Source organism: Solanum dulcamara, chromosome 11 (genome assembly GCF_947179165.1).
Source record: "Solanum dulcamara chromosome 11, daSolDulc1.2, whole genome shotgun sequence".
NCBI lineage: Eukaryota > Viridiplantae > Streptophyta > Magnoliopsida > Solanales > Solanaceae > Solanum > Solanum dulcamara.
In genome coordinates, this window is record NC_077247.1 from 40,810,609 (window position 1) to 40,834,453 (window position 23,845).

The window sequence follows — 23,845 nt, forward strand, 5'->3', positions numbered from 1 at the left end:
CAGGCTATAAATAACCTTATTTTACTAAGTTAGTTTATTTTATAACACCTAAATGCTTCTAGACTTTGGCACTTAAAAAATAATTATTGCACAATACTCTCTTTTTTTTTTTTTAAAAAAAAACATGTCCTTAATTCTTTATCCAATTCTTGTAATATGCGACGTTCTGGATAATGATTATAAGACGTGTGAAATTTGTAGTTTACAAACAACGAAAAATTATCATAGACTGGTGAATTATTTATTTTAGCTATAGTTATAATTGATTACAATTCGCCATTAATATTTTATCCGGATGATTATTAATGTGCAGGCCCCACGAGCTCAAATTGTATCAAACGAATAATTACAATTTGCATTAATTAAGAACCGTTAACCGCTAAAGAAGGAAATATAACATATTTAAGTCATCAGAAATAATATTATGATTTATTTTATCCTTCATTGAATAAAATTAGAACTTCTATCTTCTTTTTCCTCATTAATTTTATTTTGAATCGTCGAGGTTATTGTTCTTTTCATAAGAGTAATTTGAAGAACAAATAACAGGGAGAGGAAAATAACTGAAAAAATGAGTTAAAAATGTAATTTTAGGAAGGCATGAGTTCCGTTAATATAAATCTAAATTATTTGTATAAAAAAAATGGACAAAGATAAAACTTGATAATTTTTTAATATATATATTTAAAGGATTAAAATTAATAAGTGTATAATTAAGGGACTAAAATTGATAATGTATTATTAAGGATTAAATTTAATAAGTTTTTGAATAGTTAAAAAATAAAAAATTATTTTAGATACGAGACTATTTATGACATTTTCTGAGAGAGTCAAAGAAATAAGCGAAGACTTTTTATTAGATTGCCGTTATTAAAAAATACTTGTGGTAAAAATAGAATCAACTGTTTCCTTTGGCTGATTGCTCTGTTCTGCTTTGACCATCTTATCATTATCAGGTGCGATTCTAATTTGTACCTTTTTTTAATACGTAAATTTCCTTTCTAATATATGAATTTTCTGTTTGTTTATTGAATTTTGATGCATCTGTAACTTCAATCATTCTGTTTTAAAGGTTTTATTGGTTCTGGAATTTCTTCGCTTTACCCTAATGTGTATTGTCCCAAATCTTGTAACTTTTATGAATATCATTGTGGATTCTTGTAAGTATGAGATTCTGAAAAATTCTGCTTTTATGGAGACCCTAATTATTCTTTAAAGTCGATATATTTGAGTATTATAATGATAATATGAAATGGGTTTGGAACACTGATGAAGTGAGTTGAAAACCATGAGGTATAGGTTTAAATTCCTAAGCCTTTTGTGGATAGAGTTACTGTTGCTGGTGGGTGGGAGGTGACATGTATATCCTGGAATTAGTTGAGGTTAAGGATAAATATAACGACCGACTATGAAGACCTCTTACTAGTTATTTAGTCTAAAGTGTTTTATCATATTATTTGGAGAACTAACTGAAAGTTGTTATGAAATCTTATCAAGAATACTGGATTACTGGCTTTATCTGAGTGATTAAATTACTATTTCCTATTTCAATAGCCAGAATGCACTTAGTACTGTTGAGCTGATAAAGTTTTTGGAACACCCTTTTTTATCTGGGAGCTGTGCTGTTTCTGTGTGCTTCTTACTTCTTCATACAGAAAATATGATTGATCTTAATACAAACACTTCTTTTGTTCTTCTATTTCAAGATAATTGCAGATGTTTCATCCTAAAGCATATTTTATCTTTATTTAACCTGATAAAAAAAAAGTTCTGATAAAAAGGGGTTTTAGAAATGAATATCATGATCATACATTATTTCATGTCTATACAAGGATCATAAAGATTGAATCTGTTTATTTTTTTCATTGTTCTTTTCATTCAAAGTAGTCTCGACAAGCCATGAATTGAGAAGTATTAATGTGGTGAACCCTTTGGGGTGGCTCAAATAGTTTGGCTTGGGACTTCCATAATGGAGGTCTCAAGTTTGAAACGCGTGATTGCGACAGCATGGGGTTGACCTTCTGGGTCGAGCTCATCGCACGAGGTTTGCCTAGTGCAATTTACCTCTCCCGTGTGGTTTGCTAGTTATTACACATGAGTGAGGTTTACCCTGTGCGCATCCAAAGGGTAGCGGCTGCGTGTTCCTTCGTCATAAAAAGAAGTATTAACATGGTGATAGATCAATAGACTTGCAACAAAAACACCATACCCAGTGTAATCCCACAAGTGGGGTTTGAGGAGGGTGGTGTGTACGCAGACCTTACCTCTAACTTGGAATGTTGAGAGAGGTTGTTTCTGATAGACCCTTGGCTCAAGTAAAAGCATTACAAAACAATTTGAAAAACAAAAACAATGGGAGTGAAGAAGCAAGACAAAATGCTAAAGAACGTATGACAAAGTATACTAAAAAGAAGCAGTCAACAACAATAACAACAACATACCTAGTGAAATCCCACTAAGTGGGGTCTGGGTAGGGTAGAGTGTACGCAGACCTTACTACTACCTCGTGGAGGTAGAGAGGCTGTTTCCGAAAGACAAAAAGAGACAATTACTACAACAAAATAATACGATAATCAAAGTGCAAGGAACATTAAATAGTAACAGAAATGGAATAACAAGAAACTTCTAGAGTAATACTATGACTACTAGTATGGGAAAAAAAGCGAGACAACTCTCAACTAACTTACTTTATTTTAGCTCATATCAGTTCTGAATGATCTATTCTTCTTGATTTAATCAGGTTAAGTCGCCTTTACTTGGGATTTGAACCGTGTCTATATCCATGTATTTGGGTCATTACACGGCAGAAGTCACAAGTCTTTCTCCCAAAGCTACAGAGAAAGATGTCTTCGAATTTTTCTCTCACTGTGGTGAAATTGAACAAGTAGAGATCATCAGGTAGCTTTTCATTTGCTTGAGTTCTCCTGCAATTTCTGCTAGAGCATAGTTGTGATTTCGAGCTGATTATTGTCGGTGCTGTAATTTTATGCTTGACGATTGTTTTCAGAATTGGTCTATCTAAGATGTAAGAGTTGATGTACAGGCTTAATCAATAGTATTCTGTTTGCATGTCCTATTTCAATTCTGACTTATGAAAAATGTCAAATAAGACATGTCTTGCCACTTTTTTCCCTGTGACTTCTTTAGAGCATTATGAAATGTCAAAAGAGTTTGTGTTCCTATAATTTCTAAGAAAGTTTGAATAAAGAGAACAAGGTAGCATCCGATAATGTTCGATTTTGACAAACCCATGTGCTTGTGCCTATTTGTGAAACATACGAATCTCAATGTCCTGATGCTCACTACAAGGCATTCCAAACTTTCTCCATCAAAAGGATGTTTAGACTTTTAAAAAAGGAGCAGATAGAGAGATTTCAATGCTATTTAGCTGTGTGAGAAAGGATGAATGTTCTTTACCCTTCCTGATTTCCAGTGTTGCCTTTGTTGAATGCAGATTGAGTGAGTGGGCTTCTATAGCCTATGTTACATTCAAGAATACTTATGCTCTGGAAACTGCTATTTTACTCAGTGTAAGTTTCTGCTCAACTCTGCAGTTATATTAGTTCTACTTAGTAGATAGAGCCTCCAAGGAGAATGATGTTACATATTTAAATCTGCATGTCTATATGCTATTGAGTCAAGTTTATACGTATCAACACCATGATGAACATCAATACGATCCTATCCAGCAATTTCTGTAAAATTTAAGGTTAAGCATCTAGACTTTTTGCCCAAAATTTCAATTTATTTTTTTTAGTTGACTTGCTTATTGTTATATCCCTCGAAGCTTATAATTTCTTTGTTTAACTTGGGAGAGAGTAGTCAATTATCTACCAAAATAGCAGCTTGTGGTAACTTTCTAAACTCAAGCTTTGGAAGCGTCATTGAATATTTATATCTAGATTCCTTAGTCATGAATTTTCTACGTATTGCTTGAACTTTTCATTAAGATTTTTGTCTCGTTCTTTTCACTTATAAGTGTTCGAGCCTTTTGATTTCTATCTTAACACAAATTAACAGCCTTTGTACAAAACCTAGAAGGTCCTTTTAAAGAGCTCTAATGTGCTATCCTATTTGGACATGTTCTTATTAAATATAATTGTTATATCCGCAAATGCAGTGTGGACTCCCTCGTTTAATCTGCTGTGTCAATTCTTTGAATCTATTATCTCTCTTAATAATGGTGTCAATTTTATCTCTGACACAATATGTTGTATTTAAATCCAATATGATTCGGTACATTACTACCTACAAGGTTTCTATAACCTTGACTCTCATTTGCTTTTTTTCCTTTTTAGGACAAAAAGAAGACTCTATAAGAGCAATTGATGCTATGTGAGATGAGCTTTGGTGGTAAACTATGTGACCACTACCTATGTGTCATTCTATTTGGTCTAGTTTAACCAAGAGACGAACAATTCTGAGTGATAGCACTAAAGGATACTTTAATTCCACATACATTTGACTACTTGACAAACCTTTTTATTTTTATGGTTGCAACGAGTTAATATCATCTATCTTGTATTTTCGCCATGAAAATATATGTGATTGTTGTATATTTTTGAATTTTTGAAAAAGGTAAGTTGGTAAAATGACTCTTTTTTAAAAAGCTACCAATTATTTATTTATTTGTGTACCCACCAAACCATAGAGGAAGTATATCATTGATTCTAGGCCGTGGGAATATGCAAACTAATCTTTTTGCTATATCATTTTTCTATTCAGTATCTGCATTTAGAGACGTCTTGGTACTAGTGCTTGAGTCGTGTATACCAATTTCCTACTTTTATATTTGAAATTAATGTTTTAATTCGTGAGAGGTGACAGGTATCCCGAGGAACTAGGCAAGGTGCGTAAGTTGGACTGGACACCATCAAAAAATTAATGTTTTAGTTCCATATCTAGTTTTCTTGTCGTTGTACTCAATTGCTTCATTTTCCTTGTTCTCTCTGCATTTAGTTGGACATATGTGCATTGAGTGAAATGCTAGATTTATTCCTTAGGTGCTAGTTCTGCATTCACTAAATTCATACAGCTAATTTTATGTTTCAAATTTGCACCTATAAAAAAAATTCTTAACCTTTTAGCCTTGATTCAGGGATCCACTATACTAGATCAATGTGTTCGTATATCTCGCTTGGAAGCCCATGTAGATGAAGACGATCCTTGGAATAACTATATAGATAAGGTGGAGAATGGAAGCAGCTCTGTGGTAGGCTTTTCCCATTTTATCTCCTTTTCAGTTAAAGTTTGCCTTATTTATCTGGACAATGAACTCTCTTATTGGCTGTTTATGAGGGTAAATGGAAATAAAATTGTTATATCATTCATGGGTAAATTAATAGGAGTATGATATCAGTGGCAGTTCCGCTTTTGAGATTAATTAGCCCCTAAGGGACAGTTTGCACGGCAAAGAATATCCAATTTGTGAACTGAGCTTATCATGACTTGGTTTCTTTGGTGAGCTCTAGAGCTGAGGATACATAATTAATATAGCTTATTTTATTATTATTATTATTATTTTCTTGATAAATGTATTTGTACATTATCACAATTATTGAGTTCCCTAAAATTCAGTTAAGACTCTTGTTAATTAATCTGGGGAAAGTTCATTCAGAAAGTTATAAAATCTATTTACTGAGGTATGTCGGTGGGAGATGTCAGAACAAAGTAATTCTTCAAACAACTCACTCATCTCTCTGAAATAATCTCCTTTTTTTTCCTCTTTGTTTTTTACTCTGGTGTTTTCCAGTTTTATCTTTATCCTTAGCTTCCCTGATGCTTTACTTGAGCCAAGGGTCTTTTGGAAACAACCTCTCTACCTTCACAAGGTAGGGGTGAGGTCTGCGTACACACCACCCTCCCTAGACCCAACATTTGGGATTACATTGGTCACTGGGTATGTTGTTGTTGCTTAGCTTCCCTGATGTCATTTTGAAATTTTGCTGTAAATTATCAGGTGCATACTAATCAGTTTGTTTCAACTCCCGGAGAAGCTGTGACCATGGCACAGCAGGTAGTTGAAACCATGATAGTGAAGGGATATCAACTAAGTAAGGATGCGCTAACCAAAGCCAAAGCTTTTGATGAGTCTCATCACGTCTCATCTACTGCAGCAGCAAAGGTGGTAGATCTCAGCAAGAGAATTGGGCTTACTGATAAAATTCAATCTGGCATGGAGACTGTTAAATGCGTGGACGAGAAGTACCATCTTTCTGAGCTTACCATGTCCGCTGCATCTTATACAGGAAAAACAGCTGTAGCTGCTGCAACCGCTGTGGTTAGCAGCAGTTACTTCTCCAAGGGAGCTCTTTGGGTTTCAGATGTTCTGAGTTGTGCTGCCAAGGTAGCTGCTGACTTGGGTAATAATGGTGTCAAAAAAGAAACAGTTCCTATGGAAATGGGCCATGTCAAAAAAGAAACAGTTCCAATGGAAATGGACCAACTTGATTAACAGGGCTGACACAATGTCTGCCCACATGGAATTGTCCAAAGGTGTAAGCTTTCCTTGGAGACATGAATGTGAATATGAACAATTTTAGCTAGTTGAAGCAGAGTGCACCAACATGGTGTAACCTGATTCATACATATGGACATATGGTAACATGTTGATGTTGTGCAGTCATTACTGTGGTTTAATCAATTTGATTTCCTTTACTCACGGGAGTATAATAAGTAATACGCTTGACTGTATTACAAATTGATCATACATGTCATGTTTTTCAGTGAGCTGGTATTTAATCATTCGTTAAAGTGTTGTTGACAAAGTTAATTTGCTTTCATTCTGCTATTGCACGCACACTACTGATATGAATGTGCCTAGACTTGCAAGTCCTAGAGCTGGAAAAACTGGGGAAACTATTGCTACTTTCATGCCAAATGCTGGAAAAGTCATTTGTTTGAAGCTAATCTTATCAACCGTGTTTCTCAGTTGGATGTGTTACTATTACACTACTGCTACTAATGTGCTGAATAGGCATTAAAAGTTGGATGAACCAGCTTTCAGGCTTGTGAAGTAAAAAACCAGCCTGTCTTTACCAAGTTGCACCAATTTATGCTCTGTTACTTCACAGTTTGATTTGAGTCGGGGCATAAGCTGATCGTAAGGGTTGGCTAAGACATGGAAAGAAAAGCTACGGACATGATGAGGAGATTTAAGAAGATTATCTTCTAGTTCTTCCATCAATTCCCAAACATTGATAGGAATATTCTTTATTCATGGAGTAGATTTGGTGCACTGGAGAATAGTGTGCATTGCATTTTTGGCATACTCTTGGCTTTGAATTGGTGCAACCCATTGCTAAAAGTCCAGCCTAGAAATTGATATGGGTAGATTAATAGAATAGTTGTTAGAGAAGTGGATATAAAGAGATCAATCAAGATTGTTTTTTGCCTTTTTGTTGAATATGTATGTATATTGATATGGAAAGAAGATTGGGTATAGTCTATAGATTTCGACAACCTAAAACTTAATATTACCTTAATGTATTTGGAGCCCATTTAAATTGGCTTAAAAGTTGGTCAAATTAGTTTTTAAGCTATTTTTTAACTTTTGAAAATATTTAACAAATCAAAAAAAATATTTAAAATAAGTTACAATTTACAAAAAGAAGTCAAAAGTCAAAAGCCCCCCGCCCCTCACCCCTTACTTATTTCTTTTCGACTTAAAAATCATTTTTTAAAATCAATTCAAACGGGCTCTCAGTACTACACTTAATTAATTAATTAAATAGCAACAGCAAGTAAGCCACTTAAACTTGGTTTGGAGATGGAGGCATGAAAATTTCGGAGAATGTGGAAAATCTTTTGCGGCCAAAGCTTTGAGTAGAATTGTTTATGGTAAAAAATTATTTGCTCGTGTCTTTATAAATTAATTCAATTTACTATATTTTAAGTAATTTAATACATACTAGAGAAAAAATATATTAACTAACCATGGTAAGTAATATTATCTCATTTTAATTTGTTTGACCTATTTTTCTTTTTATACCGTTTAAAAAAATGATTCTTTTTTTTAGCAACTCTTTAACTTTATCTATAACATGTTTAACACCACAATATTAAAGGGTATTGTGGTACATTTGAATACTCTATGAGCCATAATTATACTTCCTCCGTCCAATTTATATGAGTTAGTTTAACTTGACTTGGAGTTTAAAAAAAAAATACAAAAAAAAATGATTCATATAAATTAGGACAGAGAGTATATAATCGGGGAAGTAAAAAATGAATACTCGCTGGGTTTATATGTTAATCCCTCAATTCCAAAAGCAGACACAAAAATAAAAGAATTCAGAATAGCTGTGCGTAGAAAATTTTTAATTTGTTGTAATTCGACTACAAATTGTTCATTATTTACGTTAAGTGGCTTACAAAGTCAATTCTTCTTATTGTATCATAATTCTTCATAAATGCCAAGTACTACAAAGATTTGAAAAAAAAAACGAATTATTTGATCTTATAGAATGAAGATGCACATTTGTTTTCTAACAAGGCTGTGATTGGATTAAATAGAATGTAGTTTTAGCATATGATTTGCATTAACAGAATAAAACGCATTCATAAAATGCGATTTACTCCTTCCGTACACGTCCAGTATAAAACATTGATTGATACGAGAATTTTACCATAATGCCCATATTCAATAGATGTTTAGTATTGAAAATAATTTGAAAAATAAATAATCAATGTTAAGGATAAAATATGGAAAACGATAAATATCTTTTTTTAATATGTTAAAAATGACAAAGAAAATCAATTTTTGAAATAATGGACAATAAAAATGAATGGAGGAAGTAAAAACTAATCCCTCCATTTCAAAATAACTATTGTTTTTACCTTTTCATTTTGTTTCAAAATAAGTAAAGTTTCACATAATCAGTAAGGCACTAATGATGTTCTTCTAATTTTACCCTTATTCAAATATAGAGAGTTTACATAATCAAGAAACTACTAAAATTACATTTGTTTAAAGTTATTTAATTCTCTCTTTATTTCATATTAAGTGAATTTGTGAGGTAATGCACACTTATTAAGAAAAAAAATTAGGACGTAAATTAAACACCACTTTCCACTTTAACACTTTTAGTTATTCTCAAACTATACTTGAAAATAGAAATAATTTAAAGCAAAATCATAAATATGAACAATTAACTCTCTTGAACTTACTACTTAGACAATATCAATGAAGGGCAAAAATGGAAAAAAAAATTCAAACATTTATTTTGAACTTTGAACAATCCACTTATATTGAACAAGGGAAAATAGCCAAATACATCCCCAATAGGAGTGGGCATAAAATACCGAAAACTGAATTATCGAACCGAACCGGCTATTTCGATATTTCGGTATTCGATACTTCGGTTCGATATTCGGTACCGAAATTTAACAGTTCGGTATTTCGGTTTCGATTTCGATATTTATAATTTTCCCGTTCGGTATTCGGTATTTACCGAATATCGAAGATGCCTTTTAAACATAAAGGGCTATAGTCCCATTGCTATAATTTAAGTCCAGCTCAAACCCAATAATCTTTAAAGTCCAGCCCAAACCCAATAATCTTTAACTTATCTAACCCTAAGTCCCTAACACACTATTACACTAACATTTAACCTATTCACCTCAATACTTCAGTCTTTTGTTCTGAGTTCACTTACGTCGCCTTCAGCCCTTCACCTTCGCCGCTTCATGCCGCCTTCGCCGCTTCACGCCGCCTTCGCCGCTTCACGCCGCCTTCGCCTTCACCGCTTCACGCCGCCTTCGCCTTCACCGCTTCACGCCGCCTTCGCCTTCACCGCTTCACACCGCCATCACCTTCACCGCTTCACTTGAAGGTAAGTTCTCTTTGCCTCTTCTCTTCCTCTTTCACTCTACGTCCTTCACTTGTAACAGTGCCTAAATAATTGCAAGATTCACTTATACGTCCTTCACTTATTGTTTCTTCTATACAGGAATTTGCAAGACTCATTCGAGTTCTTGGCTGCTATCCCATGGACACAAATCTATGATTGGTTACCTTCCATAAGTATGTTATGTTGGGAGATTTAACTTGTAGAGGAGTTGCTCAACTTCAAATTGTTGTATGTTTATTTGCTGGAAACTTCCAGTCCCATAGGCCATAGTTGTGCCTGTCCTGTGCTCTCATATTCTTTCCATCTGCATTTTAGAAAATTTGTTGGTTCAGTTCACACCCCCCCCCCCCTCTTTTTTTTTCTAGGCTAGCTGTTAGCAAACCTCAGGATAGCAGTTAACTATTGCTTCACCTGTAGTTTTTGTCCAATGGGCAAATTGTTTATCCATATTTTTTAACTTCAGTACTTATATTAAAAATACCCCTATTATGTTCTAATAGGATTCAAAGTTTTCCGTCAATAGTACTTATTTAGGCCTCATTTATTAAAGGTATTATTAAGTGTGTTCGTTTTTCAACTGGCTATAATTGTTTGTGGAAATGTTGCAAAGGGGTTGCTGAGTAATAGAAAGCATGAACTGCTTCTACTTTTTTGTGTGTCTTTTTTTGTCTTCAGGTGGATTTTGGGCTCTGAACTGGTTATGGGCTCTGAATTGGTTATGTTGAAGTCCCCAGGCTTTATCCTCAATAGTACTCAAATGTTGACAATCAACCTACAACATTATTTTTTCTTATTTAACTCGAGCTGATTACTTGTTACAAAAACTAATATCAGACAATGGCATGCAAGGCAAACAGGCAGGCACGAGTTTACACTGGATTTCGACTTCAATATGGTATTATCCAATATCGTACCGAATCGAAGTTTGATTTACCGATTACCGAATTACCGAACCGAAATTTAAAAGTTCGGTATTTGATAAATACTTTGAAATACCGATTATCGAATTACTGAATCCTAACTTTGAAAATATCGAACGCCCAGCCCTAATCCCTAACTTATTAGTCAATTCTCAACTACACATCTATATTTTACAAGAGTCCTATTACCCCTGAATTATTCATTTTAAATATTTTGTAACCCTTATAAGCTGATCTGTCCAAGAAGGTGAATACACCTCGTAGTGCGTAAAAGTTGGACAAAAGATAGAAAATTGCTAAAATTGAATTCAATAGTCCATGTGTCGATCTCCAATCGGAGATTATATAGTTAATTTATTTTTTTAATTCATTTTTTTTATATCACAAAATTGTCATATTCATCTCATAATTTCTTCAAGCTTTTCTCAAAGTCTTCAATGGTGGTCTTCTAAATTTCGTCTCTAGGAGCTCCGAATCATTTTGTAGCAATGGATTCATGTTTAGTTAATCATACATCAATTGTTTTTAGCAACAATAATCGCTAACTCTCAAAAAAATTCATATATGAATCTCAAAAATGGAGTTCAGGTTTCTTCTTGAACTCCTCCCAATTTAAGCAAAACTAAATAAAATCAAATTACAATAAACCAATAATAGTGAATCCGAAATTTCACCTTCCAATTTCAATATTTATTTGTGGATTTTAGTTTCTAGATTTGGTACAAATTGAAACTTTCTGTAGTATAGCTATGGAGTTGTTCTTCTTCTTTAATTTGGTGTAGCGATTTTGTTCCTCATTTTCTCTTATTATTCTCTAAAGAAATCATTAGGATCTTGGGAAAACAAATACTTTTTTAAATTTTAGTTTTTAGGTTTGATAAAAATGGAAATTTTACATAATTTTATAGTGAAATATTTAATTATTATTTTAGGTTAGGTTTAAAATTTACAAGAAAAAAATGAATATAAAATTGTCCATTGCGTGTTGTGCACAACTTTAATAGAGAACTGGTTATAACTTTTTAGAAAGGTCATTATTTTATATTAAAGTAATATAGAGTTGGTTAGGCGCACAAATTTTAATTGTTGTGCGCCAACCAATCCTAGTTGAGCCTTTTAGTAGATAGTAAGTTGTAGAAGTTTTGACTTATATTCATTCGCTTTAGAAAAAAAGCAGAGCGACATCAAATACTTGCAGAGTAGTATATCAAAAAAAAAGGAAAAAGAAAAATTCACTCAATAATACATGTATGTTAAACTAGGTATTTATAATTAATTCACATAAATAATGGATCAACATAGACTTTTAACGTATTGCAGTAGAATATTTATTGTATTTTTAGATTATTAATTCCACTTATTATGAATAATTAATAATTATCATTTTAAGTGACTTGATAGTATCAATCTTTTTTAAACACGAAGAGATACTATTTCAAGGTTCAAAATCAAGAATATAAAGTAATGAAACCATGTGAGAAACAACCCATGATGATAAGGATCGTTAAAGATTTGATTTTTGAATTACCAAGTAGCAATTTTATCATTTAAAAACGCATTGCAGGTACTAAAGCCACCAAGAAACGATTAAATTGCAGAATATATAGGATTTTATTAAATTGTAGACTTGGAATGTCAAAACAAAAGGCTAAATTTTACTTGGTTCCTAATTTTACTTTATGTGTTTTTATATTAACTTTTAATTTATGTGATTAATTTAAATTAGTACAAAATATAAGGAAAATGTCATCAAGGCTTTTGAAACTTATAATTTTAAACATGTCATAATAATTATGTGATTATAAAACTTTTAAAATTTATGGCCTTAAATATGTTATAACATTTGTATTGTTGTAATTGTAAAAGCTTCTATTAAGTTAAGCTAAGTGTGAATTATTGAAATGAAAATGTAAAGTTAATTGTTTCCAATTTTAGAAGTGTATATTTTTTTTTAAATGACTAAAAATGAAAGTATATTATATAAACTGCGACAAGAGTATATTACAAGCAGCAAAAATTTAATTATCACATATAATTTTATAGAATAGATATTTGAGGTTACACTCGTTCTTAGATTGTATTCTTTCATGGTTGATGGTTACGTTAAACTCGTAACCCCTTTACATTTTCTTGATCCCCCCCCCCCCCCCCCCCTCTGTTTTATCAACAAAAATAAGAAAAAAGAATCAACCATTTAATAACTTACTAATCTGCAACTATTTATTTTTTCCATCCATTCACTATTTCACTTTCACTAATTGACTTTGCATGTTTCTTAATAAATATAAAATGAATATATTATCATAATACTCATATTAATTAATGTATATCTAAGACTTGAAAAATAACGTTGAGGGTAAAATAATTTTTTTAATCTTTTTTAAATATATTAAAAGTGGCAAATAATTATAAAAATTTATTTAAAAAATAATAAACAAATAAAAATGAACGGTGAAAGTAACTAGAGAGTAAGCACCAAAATAGAAAAAGGATATCCAAATTATTTGGCAATGCCGGCCCTTAGCTTTTTAAACCTTTTTTTCTATGGAAAGGCATATCAAACTATTGCAATTAATTTGGGAATGTTAAGTATTACTCACGTTTCAAAATAAGTATATTTTTAGTTTGAATACATCCCTTCAAAAACTACTTATATCTAAAAGTGAAAAATATATTTACTAATTTACCTATAATAAACAATTTTTAAAAAAGTGTAACTCTTTCATAATTTCTTGATTATATAAAAAAAATTATTTAAAGAAGAGTAAAATTTGAAGAATATCATCGATGTCTTTTTAATTATCTAAAACGTCCCTTATTTTGAAATTTAAAAAAATAAAAAATCATCACTTATTTTATTTTAGAACGTGAGGAATAAATCTATAAAGATGGCCCAGCCACATGCCTTCTTCAAGATTATGCGGCAGACCATAATAATCATCTTCCTTATTATTATTCCATTCAATTAATCAATTCTATCAAATTAAGAGCATCATCACTTAGGAAAAACAATTTACTTCACACCAAACTTGACCTCAATTTCACTAATTATTTTCCTTTGGATTCTGATGTGGGCTTCAATTATGGTAACTAATAGTATATTTCTCTCATTAAAAGAATATAAGGTTGTTCAGTCTACTAATCTTAAACATCGTAACGATTGACTTTATCAAATACACATATATGGTTCTAGCCAAGGGCATAGGTGGTCACTTGAATATCCTTCGTCAAAAAATTATAATGTATAAAAATAATAGTACTATGTATATACAGGTTAAAAATAACTTTTTAGAGATATATACTAAAATTTTGAACACTCCTTACAAAATTTCTAGCTTTGTCGTTGACTCTAACATATTTAATGATTGTATTTTCTGGGCATATAATATGTACGTCAATTACTAATGAGATAACAAGTAGCTAGTTTTATGATTTCAGTACTGATACAACAGGTAAAGTTTAGTGACTTTAATCAATCCCAAGAGTTTATCTTAAACAATTGACATAGTAGCTTCTTATTTAAATTTTTAAAAAATACGTAAAAAAGTTGGACTTGAGATCTACATACCTAAAGCGCAAGTTATAGGAAGAATAAAATAAAAGGACATCACATTGCAAGTAAGGAGAATATTTGTGTGATAATAAATCTAATAACATTTCACGTTATGTGTTGTTAATTCTTCACAAAAAATAATTAATAAAACTTCGCTGGCTTTCCGGTGTTTCCATCTTGCCACCCCATGTTAATGTTCCCTTCAACACCTTCCATGTTCCCACTTCAAAACCTCTCCTCCATTAGCCCTCTCTTGACTTATTATTAACAACCCTTGCGCGGATTCAGAATTTTCATAAAGAGAATCGAAAAATAAAAATATAATGCTTGAGATTTAAATTTGAAACCTCAAGAGACGTAGTGGCTTAGGAGGGTCAAAATTTATTAACAACCCTTGCGGATTCAGAATTTTCATGAAGAGATTCGAAAAATAAAAATATAATGCTTGAGATTTGAATTTGAAACTTCAAGATAAATTTTGAACCTCCTCAGCCACTACGTCAACCTCTAATCTTATGTTCATGGGATTCAAAGTCTATTTTTATATATACACTAAAAAAACTAATATATATATATATATACTGTGTAATTTTTTGTCGAACCCCTCACCCCCTCCTACATCCGCCCTTGATTAACACCCCTCAGGCCTCAAGTCCCCATTAGCCATCAACCCCTCCTCCCACCCCCCCACATCCCACCCCACCCAAAGAGAAAGAAGAAAAGAACAAGACGTAAGATATATATAGAGTTGTTGATGACTTTAATAGGGTTTACTTTGTGTATAAGATTATCCATCCCTGTAGATATTATAACATGCCTTTTAGTAGTACAGGTACCATGGGTTTTGTTCCTGGAGCACCTGAAGAGAATGAAGTCCCTCCTTCATTCCCTTGTGTTTACCCCCCTTCTTGTGCTCCTCATCAAGAATTTCAAGGTTCTATATGTCTCTTACTCTTATCTTTATGTATTTCATTTATCTCTAATCAGTGACGAATTTAAAATTTAGAATCATTGAATTATGCTCTTTATGTATGTGTTATTTTATATATTTCTATAGGCAAGGCTAAATGCAAAGAATTTTGTCAATTTCACTGTACAGAGGTGAATTCAGAATTTATACTTAGTGCGTTTTAACCTTCATTTTTTTTTTAGCAATGAACACATCATACTTTTGATATAATAGATCAGAATTATTTTATTTTTGGAATTTTAGTCCAAGCTAGCTAAATGTGTAGTGGATTTTGTCGATTTCACTGAATTTTGATAACCTTTATTTTTAAAACTTTGAACCCATAGCACTTTTAAAATTATGAGTTTAAAATATGTGGCTAGTCTAGATCAGCCAGTGTATGTGTGAATGACAAATTAATTTATTGTGGACATGGCGGATACAGGAATTTCATCGATGTTAATGAGGAGAGCCATGCCATTCGACCATCAAGATTCGCGAGTGGACGATATTGACATGTCGGATGACGATGGCTCTTCACAATTGCTTGGAGAGAAGAAAAGGAGGCTGAATTTGGAACAAGTGAAAGCACTTGAGAGGAGTTTTGAGATTGGTAACAAACTTGAACCTGAGAGGAAAATGCAACTGGCTAGAGCATTAGGGCTGAAGCCTAGGCAGATAGCAATTTGGTTCCAGAACAGAAGGGCAAGGTGTAAGACTAAGCAATTGGAGAAAGATTATGAAATATTGAAGAGACAGTGTGATAAACTTAAGTCTGATAATGATGCACTCAAGACTCGAAACAAGAATCTTCACTCTGAGGTACGTATAATTTAAAGATTTTATGTTCGAATTTACAGTAAAAGTCAACTATTTTGACCTTAATACTCCCAACTTTACGACACATTGCATGTTTTCCAAGATTTCATTTCCTGTATTTGATTATTGATCTTATAAGAATTAAATCATAATTAGTTAACCTACAGAATATTTTCATGTAATTAATAAGCTAGATGGGATATTAAATCGACTATATGGCGTGAGTCCTGATCACATCAATAATCTACAAGAATTGGTAACTTTCCATATTACTCTATTAAATATAAATTTTTTTGTACTATGATCAATTTATATAACTAAACCTTCTGTTAAATTAATGGTGGTTTAAGTTACACTCACTGATATCATTAAGAATGGTTACACTTAGTAGATTTTTGCAATCATAATTTTTGTGCATATAATTAACCTCACATAACAAAATATTTTTTCTTTATTTTTCAGATTAGTAGATCATGCAATCATAAATTTTATTGTATATATATAATTCTATGAAATGATATTAAGAAAACACTATAAATTGCCGGTCTACAACAATAAACAAGTAGTAGTTTCTTTTTACTTCCTCCATCTCAATTTGTATATTGATGGTCCAAAAGAAAAAAAAAAGTAAAATAAATATTTTAAAGTTATATTATTACTTTGAGAACTAATTAAAAAGGAAAAGATTGTTACATAAATACTTGTTTCTCGTGTTCAGTACAATAATATTATTATTTCCATTTTTTCCGTGTGCACGATTCCCAATGTTGTAATTTTTATATTTTTTCAGTTGCAGTTACTGACAGTGAGGAACAGAGAATCAAGTGGAGGAGGTACACCAATTTTGTTTAATTTGAACAAAGAAAATGAAGGGTCAAATTGGAACAATGGAAGTGGCGATGATAATAGTACAATAATAGATGTAAATCTTGGAAGAACATCATCAACAAACAGCCCACATAATAATAACAACAACAACAACCATGATCATGTTTTTCCAACAGCTAATTATAAAATAGAACCACAAACTCATGATGTCCCTGAAGAAGGATTTTGCAACATGTTCACCAATGTTGAAGATCAAACAAACTATTGGCCATTGCCAGTGCAGCAACATTTTTACTGAAACTTTTTATTCAAATTAAACATTTTTGTTGTTGTTGTTGATCATCTTATGGCAATTGTTTATTAATTGATTGTGTGTATAGTGAAATGCACATATGTTATCGTACCAGAATTATCACGAAATTGGAAATTGATATTACTATTTTAATTTTCATTATTGACAGAGACGGAGGCATTGTTTAATTTGTTTTTGCAAGGTTGGACCACTAGGGAGGACAGATTAATTATAATAAAAGATTCATGTTCTGAGCAATAGAAGGAGCTTATGGTGTGGGGTCAACTTCTCTGGCTATGGGGCCATTACCTTATACAATTTGGAAACAGAAAAATAAAGAGAAGATTCTCCTCTTGCATTAATGTGTTTTTTGGTTTCTCGCCAGTTATCTGATACCGGCATTAAAGTTTGATTATTTTAAATTCACGTTGAATTGAGCCCTATTCGGAGGTAACACTTCTTATCAAGGTCACATACATATTTTAGTGGTTAATAGTAACTGAATAATACCATACTCCTTTCATCTCATTTTATGTAACTTCATTTTACGTGATGGTGTTTGCTAGCTTGAGTTGGTATGGTTTAAAAAATTATAAGGACATATTTTTTATGTATAAATAAATACGTAAATATCAAAATTGCCCTTATTATCAACAATTAAAAAAGAAGTTTGAGAGTTCTGCACACCCTTTATATTCTCTTTCCACATAAAAATGTGAACTTTTATATGAAAGGGTTCTCTCCACATAATATGACCAAAAAAAAAAGAGTACAGATTAGAAAGTGTGTCACAAACAAGAAAACAGATGGGTATCATTTTTTTTTTGTAAAAATCTGTTACTCCCTCCATTTCATATAGGGACACTTGGCTAGACACAAAGTATAAGAACAAAAGCAAGAGTTTTGAACTTACGGTCTTAAACATGCAATGACATCTCCGTGACTGTATTATTGCATGCAACTAATGGTAAAAGGCATAGCAGGAGTTTTAGTGGATCGGGCTGTCCTTTTTAATGGTAAAAGGCAAACGTTGGCTTCTCCAATCAGAATGATGCAAAAATATGAGGGATTAATCACTGACTTGAAATCTCCTCAATGAGCCAGTCTTAAAAGACCACTTCTACCTGCTACAATATTTACTTATTTCAACTGACACACTACAGATGTATAAGCAATAGCAAGTGCTGTCCAGAGAGACTTCAAGTGAAACAAAATTGCTTTGAGATATTTCTCACAGAAGTCTACGTCAGAATTAAAGGGAATATAGCTTCATAGAAATCCACATAATTGGATACAACAGATCATATGTACAGAGTCTTTCATAGTCGAGCAACAAAACATCAAGATAAAGAAACTCAGAACTCCTAACAGAACATTTAAAAAAAGAAGACAAATTGTACTACATTGACAGTGAAAAACACTGGAAAACATCTTAGTTTGATGCAGACAACTCGAGCATGAGAATGCCATGTTATGTATTTAGCAACAGAGAAGTCAGTCTGCTGTCCAGCTTTGTTCAACTATTTCACGCACCTTCCTGTTGTAGTCACGCTTGTTCTCGCTAAATAGGCGTGCTGCTTCTGAATTAGCTGGTGAATTAGGGTTTGGATCACTGAGTAAAGACTGCACAAGGAAATTCCACATATCAGGGACTTAACAACATAAATGCAACTCCCTCCGTTTCATAATAACTTGTGTTTTCAGCTTGGACACACCTCTTAAGACAACTATTCACTCCTAGAAAGTAAGATGTATTTTTGGCTAACTTACCCTTAATAAATTGCCTTGAAAAAAAAGTACTCTTTAGTAGATTCATGGTTATGTAAAACTCCCTTAATTAAAATAAGGCAAAAATTAGAAGAACAAAATCAGTACCTTCTTGATTATGTCAAACAACACTTATTTTGAAATAAAATGGAAAGGTAAAAACACAACTTATTATGAAATGGAGGGAGTAGTGGCTATACTTGCATAGATAGCTTTCTTTCACCTAAAATATGCTGAAAAAGGCTAAATATTTTTGATCCAGTTAATTATAAGAACTGATTTGATTTATTTTTGTCTATCATCATCAGTAATCTACTTACTTTATACAAATTTAAAATAAATGAGAACAATATAACCACAAATAGTTGAATTTAGAAATGATGAGATAACTAAAATATCACAGCCGCAAAAAGCTACTGACTCACTAAATAGTAATAGGTCAAATAAAATGGACCAATGGAAAATAACATAGCAATTAAGTAAATAGCTGTAACTATTGACAGTATTTCTTACATGAGAATTGAACTCGTGCATGAAATTGCTTATAACAAATAAGATTTAGAAAAAATAAAGACAGACTTTCTGTGGAATCTTATCAAAATTACATGCACTTGTTTAAAAAAAATAATTCTTAGCCTACTAATAATCTCAACAGAGAACTTAAAACTTATTGATCGGCATCAAAAATATTGTCACTCGGGGACACATCTATGTTATCTTAAGGGCAAACAAGGACCAGTCTACTTTAAAGCATTTCTAATGATGCTTCTTTTCTTCCTCTATTCATCTGTTCAATTTATTATTTAATTAAACTTTATAAAGGTGATGTCTAGTCAAACTTGCAAGCACATCGATTAATCCATCAGGTACATGTTGCGTTCTTAAATGATCTGGTATAATAGAGACATAGGTTCTTTTCATAGTATACCTCCCCCCCCCCCCCCCACACACACACACAAACAAAGCGGGGGACAAGTCCAAATAGAGAAATGGTAAAGGAAAGGAAACTCGTTCAAATGTGTGACTGTGTGTTCATTAGCAGCAAATGGCACCAGCCTACTGACCATGAGAACATTATGTCCTCAATAGTGTGATGGATTCTAATAATACCTGGCACCAGAAAAGAGGCATGAAGTGGCATTTAGAACATCTTATAATACCTGTATTGAGGTAAGTATAGCAGCTACATCATATATAGGACTCCACTGATTTTGCAAGATGTCCAAACAAATACTTCCATCAGCATAAACTGAGCAACAATAAGCAAAGGCATAAGAGATCATCAAAACTATTACTTGCATGCAATACGAAAAAGCATAAGACAACCTAATATGCAAGTCCTGGAAAAAAAAATTACAACCTAATATGCAAGTCCTGGAAAAAAAAATTAAGGCAAAAACACAGATTGGAGTTGGAGATCTAGGGTTAACTGAATGTGCAAAATCAGATGGAAACTACAAACAACTGGAGTTAAAATGACTATATATATTTGTGAAAAGTGCAAGTAGCACATAAAGGATAAACAAGAGAAGGCTGCTTGAGATGTTTTGTTATGTTTGCCTCCAAATGTGCAGCTCAGGCATGAAACCATGATGGTCGATAGTGTTAAAGGGGATGAGATAGACCTAAGAGTACATGGAAGTTATTTCGAAAGACTAAAAATCTTCTGGAATTTATGCAAAGTTAGCCAAAAAAAGAGTACTGAAATGAGAGAGAACTTGTGGGATTTGAGAGCCTAAATTATTGTGTATTGAAATGAGACGGGTCTAAATGGAACAAAATGGATAGTAAAGATTTATATAGCATATCCCAACTAGCTTGGAATTGAGGCAACTAGCTTGCAATTGAGGCTAAATTATGGTTGTTTTTTGCAAAAAGCCTGACATTGCTGCAATGATTTACACTAACCAACCTTGCCCTCCCATACATAACAGTACACATACACAAACACGCACATATATGTGTATACAAAAGAGAGAACGTAAATAGATTTTATCCTCGCATAAGAAGTTATATAGTGAACGGTATTACCCTCACTAAGGATTACAACTCTTCTAAATACAACAAGGAGTAGAGATAAAAGGAGGAGTAGGGAGGATTTTACTTGAGCTACTTACTATTTGGATGGAACATTCTGGAGATGAAGTGCACTCTCGGTGGCTTGTTAGGATAATCCTCTGAAAATTGAAGTGTCATCTTAAACGTACCTGTAAGTAAACATTATTAACAGAACAGCCAGGGGTGGAGATATCTGCAAATTGTAAAAGCAATTGTCCAAACAAATTAGCCAAAACTCTGATGCTTTACTTTATTTGAAGTATTTTAATGGAAGATGAAAAGGAAACAGCAAAAAGGTAATAATGACAAATATCAACGTGAAACTAGAAAGCTACTAAAGAAACAGTGAGCGATAAAAGGAGGGCCACTTGCTCTAACCACCTGCATAAGGCTATAAGGAATATATAATTCAGCAGAGGGAACTCGTCATGAACCAACCACCAATCCTAGAAAACCTTCTTCGTTGGGAGGATAAAGCAAGAAAATCCAAGAATTAAAGGCACAATGCAACATATAGAAAGAATCCTGAACTACAATTTCACAACTCATATTCGACCATATCCTGAAGGAGAGCGTTGGAGTAACTGGTAAAGTTGTTGCCATGTGCATACAATAGACCCTTGCGGTCGGGCTTTTCCCCGAACCCTGCGCATAGTGGGAGCTTTAGTGCACCGGTCTGCCCTATATTCGACCAAATCCACATAATATTTGTTCATAGATGCAGTAAAGATGCAGCTAACATTCCGATATGCCAGTTAAAAGGCACTTTACTTTTTCATAAATCAGTGAGATTTACCAAAACAAAAGCAGGAAACAGCAATTGCCAAGGCATAACTAAGTTTCAGGAAGCATAGCTATGACAGAGTGATACTTAACAAGAATGCTTCAATTCATATCACAAACCAAAGGTAGTCACAAAGCAATGTTGCCTCACCTCCATCCCAGGGAGTATCATCAGGACTGCATTTCAAAGGGAAAAAAAGAGAAGTGTAAGTACACAAACAGAACAGTTTGGACAGGGATCACTCGCCAAAGTCCAAATCATTATGGTACCATGATTTTCATTCTATTCCAGATGCCATACCCGAATATAACAGCATTCCATAACATTATATTGCTGTCATAAGGTGCACCGCTGATACCGGCAGGAGGATCCTGCTGTAACCGCTTGAAATCCCTCATCAATCTCTTCCTAGCTGCTGTCGACATCCTCACCGTCTACTTAACAAATACAATTCAGGAACACAGAAAACTAAACAAAGAACCTTACTTTCCAAGAGTAAAAAGGCAGCTAAGAAACATAACACAATTTCTCCTTTGTGGCCAATAGGCAGATTCAAGATTTTAAACTAGTGGTTATAGAATACCACTGCACTCAGGGGCGTATGTAGCTTTAGGATACTGGGTTCATATGAACCCAGTACTTTCAACGCGGAGTAAGAATTTACTAACACAACAATAAATACTAGTAGATTTGAACCCATAACATTAAAAATATAATGCTAAAATACTTGATGAGATTGAACCCACAGATTTTCTATGACCATGGCTATTGACTTTATAAAAGTGCATACTCTCTCAGTCTCAATTTGTTTAGAGATCTTTTTAAAAAATATTTAGCTTTAACTCCCATTTGTCAATGAAATTACTTGTTGAATTCCTCATGAATACAAAATAAACTGTCTGTTACAGGGGGTTTGTTTGGTACCAGGGATTTTTAGTGCTTTGCGTGTATTTAGGTGGGGTTTGGATTAGTTTGTGTCAAACAAACAACCTTTCTTTCTTAAACTTGGTTTAGTTGAACTATACACATTTAGTAAAGACATATACATTTTTAATTCTTCAACTATATAGTTTGAGTAAAAGCAACGAGAGCGCCTTGCGAACTACCAATCGGCCACAAAGCTATATAGGCCTATATAAAAGGCAATCAAATACTAGAAATCAACAACAACATACCCAGATCACCCTAAAGAGATTTCAAAGAGTATTCGATTGCAGCAACAACTAGTCCTCAATCGAAGAAATGGAGTAACTAAGAGTATCGTATAAAGAAGGAAGAAATAAAAAAGTGAATTTCACTCGGGTAAATCACGTGAATTGATGCAGAAAAAGCATAGGTGGGAGGGAGGTGATTGATTGTTTGATGTACCTGAGAGCACAAGCGGCGATAATGGAGGGGATTTGAATTTGAGTTTGAAAAATCGGCCGCCCCTGATTGGCTTCCCCTGTTCAATGCGCCTACTTACAAGACTGAAAGACCTTGACTTTGCATCATGCCAAACGGTGTGTGGTGTTTCACACTAATCATATATACGGACGGCTCTATTTAATTTTAATTTTTAAATTGATGTAGTTAAATAATAAATCTGTAACATAAATATAAATGGAGTTTGAAAACATGTTATAAATTGTTTTTCAAAATTGAAATCCAATTTTAAGTTAAATTTGAAATTTTTATTGTCAAACAGTTATTCTTAAATAAAGTGAATAATTTTCATGATCAAACAAGTTCTAAAACTACTAATTTATTAAGGGACATGTTACATCTTAAGCTTTCATACCAAAATGAAAGAGAAAGATGAAAGAATTTTATAAGATACACTACAAGTTAGTATTTTTTGGCTTGATGATGATGTACCACTCACATAAATTAGTGATGTTTATTTAGCCAAAGCGTACATATACTTGGGTCAGAATTTTGGGCGGAGGAGAGTTTTTTTCTAGACAACAATTTTTACAAAGAAACAAACAATAACTCGAACAATATTTAAGTATACATTGTATATGTAAGTTTTATCTTTCATG

The 23,845-nt window shown here is 32.8% G+C and overlaps 3 protein-coding genes across 5 annotated transcripts; 2 read left to right on the forward strand and 1 right to left on the reverse strand.

Moving 5' to 3' along the window:
• The first annotated feature begins 853 nt into the window (after positions 1-853).
• Positions 854-6,755, forward strand: LOC129874001 (binding partner of ACD11 1-like). Of its 2 annotated transcripts, none has more exons than XM_055949208.1 (5): positions 854-956; positions 2,741-2,898; positions 3,455-3,530; positions 5,099-5,212; positions 5,960-6,755. In XM_055949208.1, exons 2-5 carry the CDS (start codon positions 2,783-2,785, stop codon positions 6,452-6,454), a joined length of 801 nt encoding a protein of 266 aa, XP_055805183.1. In that variant the 5' UTR covers positions 854-956; positions 2,741-2,782; the 3' UTR covers positions 6,455-6,755. The 2 variants fall into 2 exon arrangements, with proteins under 2 accessions (XP_055805183.1, XP_055805185.1); XM_055949210.1 differs by lacking the exon at positions 854-956 and adding an exon at positions 1,032-1,160.
• Positions 6,756-15,114: 8,359 nt separating this feature from the next.
• Positions 15,115-17,239, forward strand: LOC129874252 (homeobox-leucine zipper protein HAT7-like). The gene is made up of 3 exons (XM_055949513.1): positions 15,115-15,258; positions 15,719-16,095; positions 16,883-17,239. Exons 1-3 carry the CDS (start codon positions 15,138-15,140, stop codon positions 17,216-17,218), a joined length of 834 nt encoding a protein of 277 aa, XP_055805488.1. The 5' UTR covers positions 15,115-15,137; the 3' UTR covers positions 17,219-17,239.
• Positions 17,240-18,464: 1,225 nt separating this feature from the next.
• LOC129874254 (ubiquitin-conjugating enzyme E2 2-like) lies at positions 18,465-23,335 on the reverse strand. 2 transcript variants are annotated; one of them, XM_055949514.1, is made up of 6 exons: positions 23,190-23,335; positions 22,122-22,255; positions 21,972-21,997; positions 21,097-21,186; positions 20,140-20,228; positions 18,465-18,835 (listed from the first exon to the last, which is right to left on the reverse strand). In XM_055949514.1, exons 2-6 carry the CDS (start codon positions 22,244-22,246, stop codon positions 18,707-18,709), a joined length of 459 nt encoding a protein of 152 aa, XP_055805489.1. In that variant the 5' UTR covers positions 22,247-22,255; positions 23,190-23,335; the 3' UTR covers positions 18,465-18,706. The 2 variants fall into 2 exon arrangements, with proteins under 2 accessions (XP_055805489.1, XP_055805490.1); XM_055949515.1 differs by lacking the exon at positions 23,190-23,335 and adding an exon at positions 22,997-23,169.
• Between the last annotated feature and the right edge of the window lie 510 nt (positions 23,336-23,845).